Source organism: Rhodnius prolixus, unplaced genomic scaffold (assembly GCF_049639745.1).
Source record: "Rhodnius prolixus isolate KJV_2025 unplaced genomic scaffold, Rpr scaffold_14, whole genome shotgun sequence".
Classification (NCBI taxonomy): Eukaryota; Metazoa; Arthropoda; class Insecta; order Hemiptera; family Reduviidae; genus Rhodnius; species Rhodnius prolixus.
This window is the reverse complement of record NW_027411594.1, coordinates 11,004,804-11,016,769: the sequence shown is the minus strand read 5'-3', so window position 1 is coordinate 11,016,769 and position 11,966 is coordinate 11,004,804. Positions and strand designations below refer to the sequence as shown.

General features: G+C 34.8%; 1 protein-coding gene across 1 annotated transcript; it reads left to right on the top strand.

Moving 5' to 3' along the window:
• The first annotated feature begins 1,895 nt into the window (after positions 1-1,895).
• On the top strand, positions 1,896-3,344 carry LOC141451933 (uncharacterized). Its single transcript, XM_074123763.1, has one exon. It carries the CDS (start codon positions 1,896-1,898, stop codon positions 3,342-3,344), a length of 1,449 nt encoding a protein of 482 aa, XP_073979864.1.
• Positions 3,345-11,966: the final 8,622 nt, after the last annotated feature.

Genomic DNA, 11,966 nt, shown 5'->3' with positions numbered 1-11,966 from the left:
TGAGAGGCTTGGACTGCAGAGTGTCCAACCTCCTTCCCGCCCAATGGAACATCTGTTTCATGTTTTGGCCCTTCCATTTTTAAGTTTATAAACATTGTTCAATAACCCTGATATTTTTTAGATCATATTCTACATTTGTAAAGTTCTTAGCAGGAAAATATCTCACGATTTCCTTTTACTATAATTCCCCTCTATACCCATTTTCTTCCAATTCAGAATTTAAAAACTTTTTTAACTCTTACTTGCATTATGTAGGTCGTATAAGATAGGAGAAAAGTCTAACCTCTTATTGCTCCTTCTTTCTGGAAAAGTAACTTTTCCGAACGAGGACTTTTAGCAACTCATTTAACAAACAAAACTTTCTCCTTCTTGTGTGAATATAATCTTCCTCATCTGATTCGAAGCCATTTTTATTAATAATAAATATGTCTCAGCGACTTTGCATTGAAGCAGCACTCAGAAATGAACTCGTATACTCGTGATCAAATTCTCCTGGGAAAATGTTCCTAATATCTCCTTAACAAAAACTTACAGTTTTAAAAGTTAAGTATAAGGGTTGATTAAACGCCAAAAGGTACACAAATCAGCTAGTACCCAACATTTCATTCATGCTTAGTTCATATAATTTAAGTAATTTTGCTGCATTAACTTTTCCTTCACATTTTTTAGAATTTATTAGATATCACAGACCCTTATGCTGGCCATATTTATCTACAAAATATTTGTTCAAGTAGCACTGTAGATTGACTTTAATATCTATTAATCTACAATAATCAAAATATTAATTACAGGTTAAAAAGAAAACATTATAAAAAAATTATGAGGCTAAAAAATTCAAAAACTTTTTTAAAAAAATGCTTACATCAACATCCATCAATGATTTTGTTTATTTTATTTATTTATTTTATTTTATTTATTTTTTTAAATCGTCTGTTTAAGTTCATTCTTCGATTAAAGTAATTGTTATTTTATGTAGTAGCCAAACGTTTATAATAATAGGTAATAATTATCTGGCTTTATCGCAAATAATATAGTTTTCTTCAATTACATTCTCAATCTAGGTGTTCTTCCCACAATGTTGTATACATGTAATATAAAATAAATGAGATATGCATACGTTTAGGACATCTAATTATTCCAGTATTTTACTAAAAGTAAAATTAGGGGGTCTAAATTAAATTACAATTGAGAAATGAATCATTATTGTTGAATAATCTACTTGTTATTAACTGTGTGTTATTTGTGCTCACGAATATTTCGGTAAAACGAATTCAACACTGAAATATTCTTTTAAATCCGTGATTTAAATTTAAACAGTAGCCGACTCTAACTTTGTCTTTTTCTACTTTTGCATATATATGTGACATCTCAGAATAAAAAGCAAATTAAAGCTAAATCCGAAGAATAATTCGGAATAGAGTTAAAATAAAGTACCTATTTAAAAACGGATATAATATACATTTTATCATAATTATAACAAAATAATATTATGAATGAACTGGCCAGCATAAGGGTCTGTGATATCTAATAAATTCTAAAAAATGTGAAGGAAAAGTTAATGCAGCAAAATTACTTAAATTATATGAACTAAGCATGAATGAAATGTTGGGTACTAGCTGATTTGTGTACCTTTTGGCGTTTAATCAACCCTTATACTTAACTTTTAAAACTGTAAGTTTTTGTTAAGGAGATTTTTGTACCTTTTGGATAGATGTTCATTTTTTTGCAAAGTTACATATCTGCTTTACAGATTTGTTTAAAATTTGGAATAAGCAATTCTATCATTATAACCTGAAAAGGTTACAAATGGAGAATTCCTGGTGGCTACTAACTTAGACTTGCGTAATGCATATAATAATGTGAGCATACCAATATTAATACAAAAACTGATAGCTATGGAGGCACCGCCGAGGATAACCAAGCAAATTCTTAGTCTGCTCTACGATAGGACAATATATGTCCGATGTAATGGTGTCCTTTATGGCCAAGGGCGTCAAACTCACGTTGGACTTCCTCAAGGGGCTATATTAAGCCCTATATTATTTACACTGTACACCGCAAATTTGGCAGACACAATTAATTCACAAGTGGGAATATCACAGTTCGCCGATGATATACTCATTTACAGCCAAGCGAAAAGCCTGAATGAAGCCACGTCCATTCTATATGCAGCAATGGATAAATTCAATAAATGGTGCACAGACCTCGGCTTAACAGTATCAGAAAGCAAAAGTAGCGTAACTATATTCACTCGCCGAAGGAGATTTACCACCAACACCACCATGGCACTTGGCCCTTATAACCTACAGGTTTTGCCTTCGATGAGGACGCTGGGCGTTTGGTTAGATTCGAAGCTTACCTGGAAGGATCACATCAATTATGTCACTAAAAAATGCGAGCAATGCTTGAACATATTGCGAATGATCAACCATTTGCCCTATGGAGCTGACTCCAAAACCTCTCTAACCGTATATAAACATCTTGTCCTCTCTCGAATTGATTATGGAAGCTTCCTTTACGGCGATGCCGCTCCTACCCACTTAAACAGGGTGGATAAAATCCAATATAAAGCATTGAGGTCCGCCCTTGGGGCTCTCATCTCGACTCCCATTAACGCCTTGCTAGTGGAGGCTAGAGAATTTCCCCTGAATATAAGGAGAAAAATACTCGCCTCGAGATTTATTACTAATAGATTATGTGTCAACAGTAAACCGGTAATTAGAAAAATCAGTAACTTTGCATGTACGGTGTTTACGCACAAATATTGGCTAAGAAAAAAGGATCCGATCTTGGTGGGAGTATTTACCGAATTATCTGGTCACTCCTTGTCCCTCCAGAGGAGGGAGGTTTTGCCGTTCTATACAGCGGAATTGAAACAATCCCTAGACGTTAACAAGAACATCCACACCAATTTTTATAACTATGATAAGTCTAAACCCAACTCGGTAAATAACGCATACTTTTTGGAAAAGCTTCAGAATAAATTTCCCAGTGCTTATGTACTCTATACGGATGGTTCTAAATCCGCGGACGGTGTGGGTTGCTCCGTATATGACGTGCAGCAGGATGCGAGCTACCAGTACCAGCTTGGCGAATTGGCTTCCATTTTCACTGCAGAACTCGTCGGCATTAACCAAAGCTTACAGATTGCACAGGCAACAAATAATGTAGAATCTGTAGGAATTTTGTCAGACAGTAAGAGCGCCCTGTTTAATCTAAAGCATCCAGGTCGGGATGCCCCTTCTTTCATTTTAGAAACAGTGAAACTTCTTCACAATTTATCCCTCACCAAGCCTACCCACCTAATATGGATAAAGGCCCACTCAGGGCTCAAAGGCAACTAAGTTGCTGATGCTGGGGCCAAAGAGGCAGTCACATCAACTAGCTGTCCAAAACTAAAAATATTATTACCCAGCGATGTAAAAAACAATTACAAAGTGAAATGTTATTCAACCTGGCAAGGGGAATACAAAATTCAGGTTCAGAAAAAAGGAAAATTTTACGCGGCAATTGAACCATTCATTCCCAAAAAGCCATGGTTCTATGGCTTTAGCGTGGAGAGAAGGTTTTATGGCACAATAACCCGGTTGAGGCTAAACCACAATTACACCCCCCATCATCTGGCAAGAATAGGCGTCAACATCAACGGAACTTGTTCCTGCGATTCAGAATCGGATGCTGACGCCAATCATTTAATTCTGGCATGCCCACAACTCTCAAAAAACAGAGACGAATTATGGAAGGCAATTATAGCCTCAAACTGCACGCTCCCACTACACTTAAATTCCATCCTAATGACAAAAGACCCCATAGTATACATGGAACTATTCGAATGTATTAAATCAAATCAAATATCAATATAACTATTTATACCGATAATACCCTCTGGCTAATTAGCAAGAACTAAAAGCCATTTAAGAAGAAGAAGAAGAAAAAAAAAAAACCTGAAAAGGTGTTAAGTCGGAACTGTAACTACCACTGGAGAGATCTTTATAAAGAATGATTATAGTTGCCATCCTCAATAACAATTTTTTTGAGAAAGCGTTTTGAATAAAATAGGAAGGTATTTGTACGTAACTAGCAAAATTAAACTGCGATTTCAGTACTTCTTTTTAAGAGGAGTAAGAAAAACAAACTGTGAATACAGTACTTCTCCCAAAAAGGCAAAGAGGCAAAGATTTTGAATCGAACGACAATTCATTGATTGATGTAAATCGGTTCACCCATTGATAATTTTAACAGTTGCAAGACTTCCTCTTAGTAGGTGTAAGAGCATGATGGCACTTCACTGCCACGTAGAGGACCTTTAATCACTTCTTCGTGCTAAATTTTATCAAAATCGGACTAAGCGTTATGGAAATATTGGTAATAATAGTTATAGAAAGGGCTTTACTTGGGTGGGGCAAACTCCCCTCCTTATGAGGCGTAGCGTCGAGACTTTTAAAATGCAAATCTGTATAAAATTTCGATTCGAATGACACTTTATTCATGAAAATCAGTTCACGTGTCGATAATTTGAAACGATTGCTATACTTCCCCTTAACAAGTGTAAGATTAGCTCTAATGTTATGTAGGGGAGCCCTAACCCTATCATCCTACCAAATTTTATCAAAATCGGGCCAAGATTTACAGAGTAATTAGTAATAATAATTTTGGAGGGGGCCTTACATAAAGGGGGCTAGCTCCTCTCCCATTCGATGTACAGAGTCGAGACCCCCAAAAGGCACATCTACATAAAATTCCGAATCGAATGACACCTCATTCATGAATATCGGTTCGCGCGTTTAGGCGCTACGCAGTTTACAAAAAAGGTAACAACAACAACAACAACAACAACAACAACAACAACAACAACAAGAACAAGAACAACAACAATTTTTGAAAATGCCGTTTTTGCTCATTTTCGGCAACTTTTTTCTCGAAACCTATTAGATATGAGTTGTTGCAAAAAAATTACAGTTATAAAGGAGGATTTGCCCTACATTATAAAGAAAATTTGGGAATTTTATCTTTTATAGAAAAAGAGAAAAAAATTGTCAAAGTTGGGTGTTTTTCAACGTTACGCTTTTTCCTGCAGTTTTTGATGATCAACCCTTATACAACTGTCCTACCGGACAGTTTTAATAATTTACAGATCCGCACGAATACAATAAAAACTCCTAATTCAAAGAAAACTGCTATTTTCGAAAAAATCTCAAAAAAGTGGACAAATCTTTCAATAGAGGTTGAGAGATTTTTCGATGAGTGGCACATATCGAAATATAAAATTCCATTCTGTGATTTTGAAATGTTTTTACACAGACACAGTCTATTTTCTAAAACCATTTTTTTGGACTCAGAGGACATCAAAACGGATAGAACTCAATTTCTAAATAATTCCCTTACCTAGTACTTTTTATAGTATATTGGTTAATTCAGGCGATTAATTTCTTATATTTATTTGGCTTCTTTTCCCGATTTCTCTCAACGTCCATTACTTATTTTATGTTCTGATGAGGAACCTGAAAATATTTATAACTTTGTGGCTGATTTTTATGGTTAAAAAGATATTTCTGATAGAAGTTGCCACTGATATGGGGTCTATTTTTATACATTGGGAGACTTCAATTCAATGTTTGCTTAATATTATGAAAAAACCTATTAAAAGTACCTCTAACGTGTTGGCAAAGTAAAGAGATCGTTTTTATACTCTATTTTCGTCCAAAAATTAAATATAACTTGAGTGGTCCAGTGTAGGGTAGCTTTCCTGCTCTAGATCTGTGCTGACTCTGCCCAAGCGGAGGTTGGTTTGCACGATCTACACTTCTGCTTCACCTTCACATATAATTATCCTAGTTATTTCCATTTTAAATCTGCATTCAATAGTTCTATTTGTTTAATGGCCGAATCACTAATTAAAGAAGTAAGTGGATTACGCTATGGGGAGTGGAGCTGAGAGCAGCCAATCGTCTGAAGACCACGTGTGTACCTTCTCAGGTCCCCTCTGTAATCACATTCAAATTAATGTAATCATGTGTGCAGTGCTTAGATAGCTCCATTGAACACTCGGTCGCATGCATGGCATTGTCAACAGCGAAATCTACCCAACTTGTCATCTGGCTAATTAGAGCGCTTCATTGCGTCAATACATTCATTCGACTGTACACTTCTATTCAAATGAATTTCCCTTTGTTGTCAAAGGAAGCTGAAATCCAAGTCTCGGACTTTTCCAAAACTGACCCCCAGTCTACATCTTCTGTGCTGCCTTCCGGTCAGAAATATTAAGCAAGGTTTGGGCATATTTAGTCATACAGTATTTCTAAGGATACCAAAAATAAAGTCAATCCTAAAGTCTCTGTCCTTCCATTCTGAAAACCCAATTCTTTAAAAAATCGTGCAGAATAGTTTTTTAAAAAAATCCGCATATAACCAATTATAACTCTAGTGGGAATTTCCTTGAGGATCTTTTCAAACACTACTTCGACGTAACACTACTGTGGCGAAACACTACTCCGGCGAAAATGGTTGTTTCGTAGAAGCAGCTGATTGTTCTCATTGGAAAAGTGGCGAGGTTTCAGTAGGTACAAAGGTTCTAACTTCCTAAGTTTCCTTTCATGGCCACGGTAAAGTCAGAGAATCTTCCGTTAAGGAGAGCTCTAAACACTACCTACTTTAGTTGCCAGGGTTGCTTCCCTTCCTCCTACAAGTTCCAATTGTTCAATTTAGTATGTAGTTTTATCGACTGTTACGCGGCCCAAAGATTTGAAAGGTATGAGAATTTAAAAAAATTGTGATTATTAGTAAACAAATGGCAATCTTAGCTTTCATTTCTTCACTAAAAACTACACGTTAAATACTTTTAATAATTATTCTTATTGTAGTCAGATCCCACGAGAGTTAAGCTTGTTAAGATCTTGCTCGTTTAAGCTTGTTGAGAGTTGTTTTGAAAGAGCGCATATTGCATACACACAAACGTTCTGATCTAATAATTTTCACATTATACATCTATTGCAGTAATAGATTTATTACTATAATAATGTGACTCTATTATTACACTAATAATTTAACTATTATTACTATTATATGTATAGATATTTTAAAGGTTGTAAGATAAATGTTGATTACGAATGTACATCAAAATTGACGAAGTAGTAATTTGTTTAAATAAACAAGTTTGTGTTGTCAGGAATCTGGCGCTGGCTAGCGGCTTGGTTGTGGGTTCTCTACCTGCGGTGTGCGAATGTGTGGGAGTGCCGCAGGAATGCGGGTGCAGCCGCACACGACCACCACGAGCTCACACCCCTCTCAGCTAGACCTCGACCCCCCGTTCCGCCTTCTTCCACTCCTCGAGAGTCAAGACTGCCAAGATCTGGAAGAAAGGTCCAAGTAGGAGAAGCATGCACTGGCTGTCAGTGAGGGTAGGGGCGATCCTATTTGAATGTGCATACAGTGGGAACGTCATTGATTTTTTGGCCTGCAGTAGCTGATTCCAGAATCGAATATAATGTGATAAATTCAACTGGTAGGGACATTGTGTGGGAGTCGATACCACTAATGTAGAAAATTTTATTACAATAGATGAAAGCAATACCAGTAAATTGAGGTGAGACCGTCAATAATAATGATAATTCTTAGTATGGAAGAATACACTTTGACCGGCTGTATTCAGATTGCCAGAAGCAGATAAGTTAATACACTCTGACAAACGTAAGAAAAAAGGAATACATTATGCCTATAACATGTTAATTTGTGGGCCATTTGTGTTGTAATACTTTTAAAAAATTAAAAATTAGTAATATTAATAAAAAACATTATTATACGAATATAAGTATATAATTAATATACTCGTAAAACCTATTAAATATCTAAAAAGTTTTAAATACTTCAATAAAAATTATTATTTCTTAAAAACGAATTACAATAGTTTAAATATGAGTGTGGAATTGCTTAAGATTTTTTTTAAGAGCTGCTCTAGGATAAAAGTATTGATAGCCTTATGTTGCTTAGCAATCTCGTTCTCGAGCTCTCTCTGAGCTAGCTTTCATTAATTACCCTGGACTCACCACTCTTCTCAGAACTCCAGATTTGCCTCTCTCTTCCCAAAGCAAAAACTGACTCCTCTTCTTTTTGTTCCTCCAACTCTCCTCTAGTGTAGTTCCTTTTTCTTCCCGCTACTTTTCATCCGCGCCGGTAGATATCTAAAATAAAATTGTCCTTTATCCCAAAATAAGATACAAACTTCTCTTCCTAGGAACCTCTAATCAAAAGGCCATGGTATTTTTAGTCGGCCAAAATTTAGTTGATTTAATAAAGAAGGAGTGAGCCGTCCTTCCGATCAGAAGTTGATTTAATTCACAAAAAGAAAGGACAATTCCTTTTTGATAAAAATTTACCAACCAACTTAACAGTCGGCATAAGCAAAACGAACACCACAATCAACCAGATCCGCTTTAGTTTTAAATCAGTCTTCCTCAGTAATTTTATAATCAGGCATCCCTTTTAACAAATTTTTGTTACATTTTCTTTTATTTTATCTATTTATTTATTTATTTATATTTTCTATTAATATCTTTTATTTATTTATTTTATGGCTGTATTCTATCAATTTATGTTTTAGAGTAGGTATCCAATTTTCCGAATAAATTATGGGATTAATCCAAACTCTCATTCTTGTTTTCTTCATTTACTTGCAAAGTATAACGAATTTTGGGATCATCGTCATGAAAACGACTCTTTGCCTGAATGTCGCTGCACAAACCGCTAAAAACCAAAATAATCACAATTTCCACTTTCTTTTCTACATGTTGGGTAAGTCAAATTTCAAGAAAAGCTTGTCAAATTGTTTATACCTAGTTATCGCCTGAAATATCCGGTTAATAAATACTCTCTTCTAATAATCCAAAAACAAGTTTTTTTAAAGATCTTTGTGGGGATGTTATTATTTAATTTGAATTATTATGTTGTGGTATAACTGCTGCAAAAGTTATTTTATATTTTCTGTGTGTGTGAACTCTGTAGCTGAAAAAACAAAAATAGCTGGAAGTTCATATTTATATTTCGTTTAGATACTACCATGGACAGGTTGTTAGTGACCCAAATCACTCAGAAGTACCCAAAAGAAAGCTTCACTCCATCATCTCCATAAATAGTTTTTTTCTCAGTAAATATCAGCTTGAACATTAGTGAACAGAGCTCACATTCCTTTTTCTTGTTCACTTCTTGTTGCATTAGCAGCTCCTAGTTCTGTCTTTGGTTCATTCTTCTACTTCACTTATTGCTGGTTATTTTTTTTTAATTCAAAGTTTACCTTTTAGTTGAAGTTTAATTCCTTTTAATGTTATATCAGTGAACTGATTGGTTTCGAGTAAGGGGGCGGAAGAACATGCTTAAATAGAAACATTTTTTCAAACCCTTAACAAAAGAGACTTATACAGGGCGTACACGGAGGAGAGATCGAAACTTAGGGAGGTGGTTCAGCAGCTCAAATGCAACAAAAAATATTCTATTCACTACGGCTCGATTCTCAATAGAGTCCAAGATATTTGCAATTTTAACTTTTCCATCGATATTCGCGTTTTTCCCCATAAAAAAAGCCGTAACTTTTCTATCCTTTATCCTACAACAAATCTGCTTATTCCAAACGAAAGAGCATTAAATTTCCTATAAAACTGCTTAACCCAAAGTCTCAAAACGTTTCTCACAAACTATAAAATTTTTACTTAATGTGCAAAAAATTTGTTCTCGATGAAATTTCTTAAAATTTTAACTGTATTTTTTCAATGATTAATGGATCAAGGAGTCATCCAATTACTGGAAAAGTGTGCATTTATTGAGCTTCAAGACCTTGTGGATGTTTTTGGTTTTTAATAAAACCCTACCCCGAACAGAGGGGTGTAAATGCAGAAAACTGGGATTTTGCGTAACCGACTTTTCACTGATATAAATTATTAATTTTCTCGTATGTCAATTTTTGGAGAAGGAACAAAAAGAAAAGTTACCATTTTAGTTTATAACAATTATTATTTAATAAAACGGAAGTAAAATGCAGTAGCAATAAAACACAGTAGTAATAAAATACAATAGGTAGGTGCCTGCCTACCTAAAATCGCTACAAAAATTGTTCGAATTATTCAAACAAGGAAGTGGGAAAGAATTGTGGCAAATTTTTTGTTTCATGACTACAATTGTTTGTGCAACTTATCTTATTGACATAATATGGAGTTTTTTCCATCAAAATTAATTAATAATAATTTAAAACTAATCAATTTTTCGAGAAAGAAAAAATGAAAACAACCACTTTATTTTTGAATTATTATTAATTAACTTCGATGAAAAAAGCTACCATTATGTCATTAAGATAAGTTGCACAAACAATTGTAGTCAACTACTTTTTCTGTAATTGGGTGACTCCTTCATTCATTAATCATTGAAAAAATACTGTAGAAAAAATTATCAAAACTCATCGAGAACGAATTTTTTAGACAAAGTAAAAATTTCATTGTTTATAAGAAACGTTTTGAGGGTCTTGGCTAACCAGATTTATTGAGAATTTAATGCTCTTTCGTTTGGAATAAGCAGATTTATTGTAGGATAAAGGATAGAAAAGTTACGGCCATTTTATGGTGAAAAACGCGAATATCGACGGAAAATTTAAAAATGCAAATATCTTGGTCACTATTGAGAATCGGGCCAAAGTGAATAGAATATTTTTTGTTGCATTTGAGCTACTGAACCACTTCCCCAAGTTTCGACCTCTCCTCCGTGTACACCCTGTATACGCCACTGTAAAAACTATCTGGACGCACGGAATTCCATTCTTCTCCATATAATCGCTAATCCTCCTTTCTGTGTTTCCAACTTTAACATCCCAGATAATTTGAAGTTTTTTCGTCAATCTCGTCGCCCAATTCCGCTTCCAAATATTCTGTAAATCTTTGAGTTTCTCGTCTAATTCTTTTGTACGCTATATCTCATTCAACAGCCTGCCCTTTAGCCCTCCAAGGCAATCAAGGTGATCAATTTCCTTTACACGAGTTTTTTTTAGTAGTTTAGCATATTGGATGTGTGGCTCTAGGTAGCTTTCCTCCAAGAATGGGAATTGCGCGAATGTGTGTATGATTAAGAAACAGTGCAACAAGTGCAGTAATATATATATATATAATATACAAATTGAAAACTGGAAAAGGAGAAGATCCTTCGCCCTTACCTCTCCTTCCTGGTGTCGCATTGCGGGAAAACTTTACCTACGAATGTGACAATGGATGAAAGCAGGAAGATGTTTGAGCTTCCGGCGTTTTTTTGTTGCCTTTGAGATATTTTTCAATACATTCAGACCGTGCGCTAAAAACCTTTTTTGTTGAATGTTCAAAAGGTTTCATAACAAATCTCAAGTTTTAAAAATTAAAATTTTTACTAGCAGCGGCGGAAGCTTTTATCAGTTCGATATTCTGAATTAAATTATTTTTGTAAGAAAACTTTCTGTAAGATTTTTGTAAGACTTTTTGTGCATCACTTGAATTACGAATTGAAAAAAAAGTAATTTCTATTATTTTTGAATGGAGGTTTATCTGTAGAAGTAAGTTTGGTTGGCTTGAAATAAAACAGTAGATAGCAGAGGGAAAGTTTGATGAATAAAGAATGTAGAAGGGAGTAGCCTTGGACTGAGCTCTGTTCTGAGACTAGAGAGATTGGCCTCGGAAATCATTACGCTAGGTAGCATTTGAATGTTGCACACACCAATGTCTCAAGAATTACTACCAACTTCTTACTTCCAGTCCAGACTATTCTGTACTTTCAAGATAAAGTTGTGGTCCCAGTTGATTACAGCTCTATTGTTATCAATGCCGACAATCAATACCCTTTTGGACGAATATTCGGGCAAAAGAAATTGTAATAACAAGCAGCACAGTTCGCAAACATATTACAGTTTACCCAATGGTGGGAAACAGGGTGCACACGTGTTGACATTACCATAAAATAAATAAAAG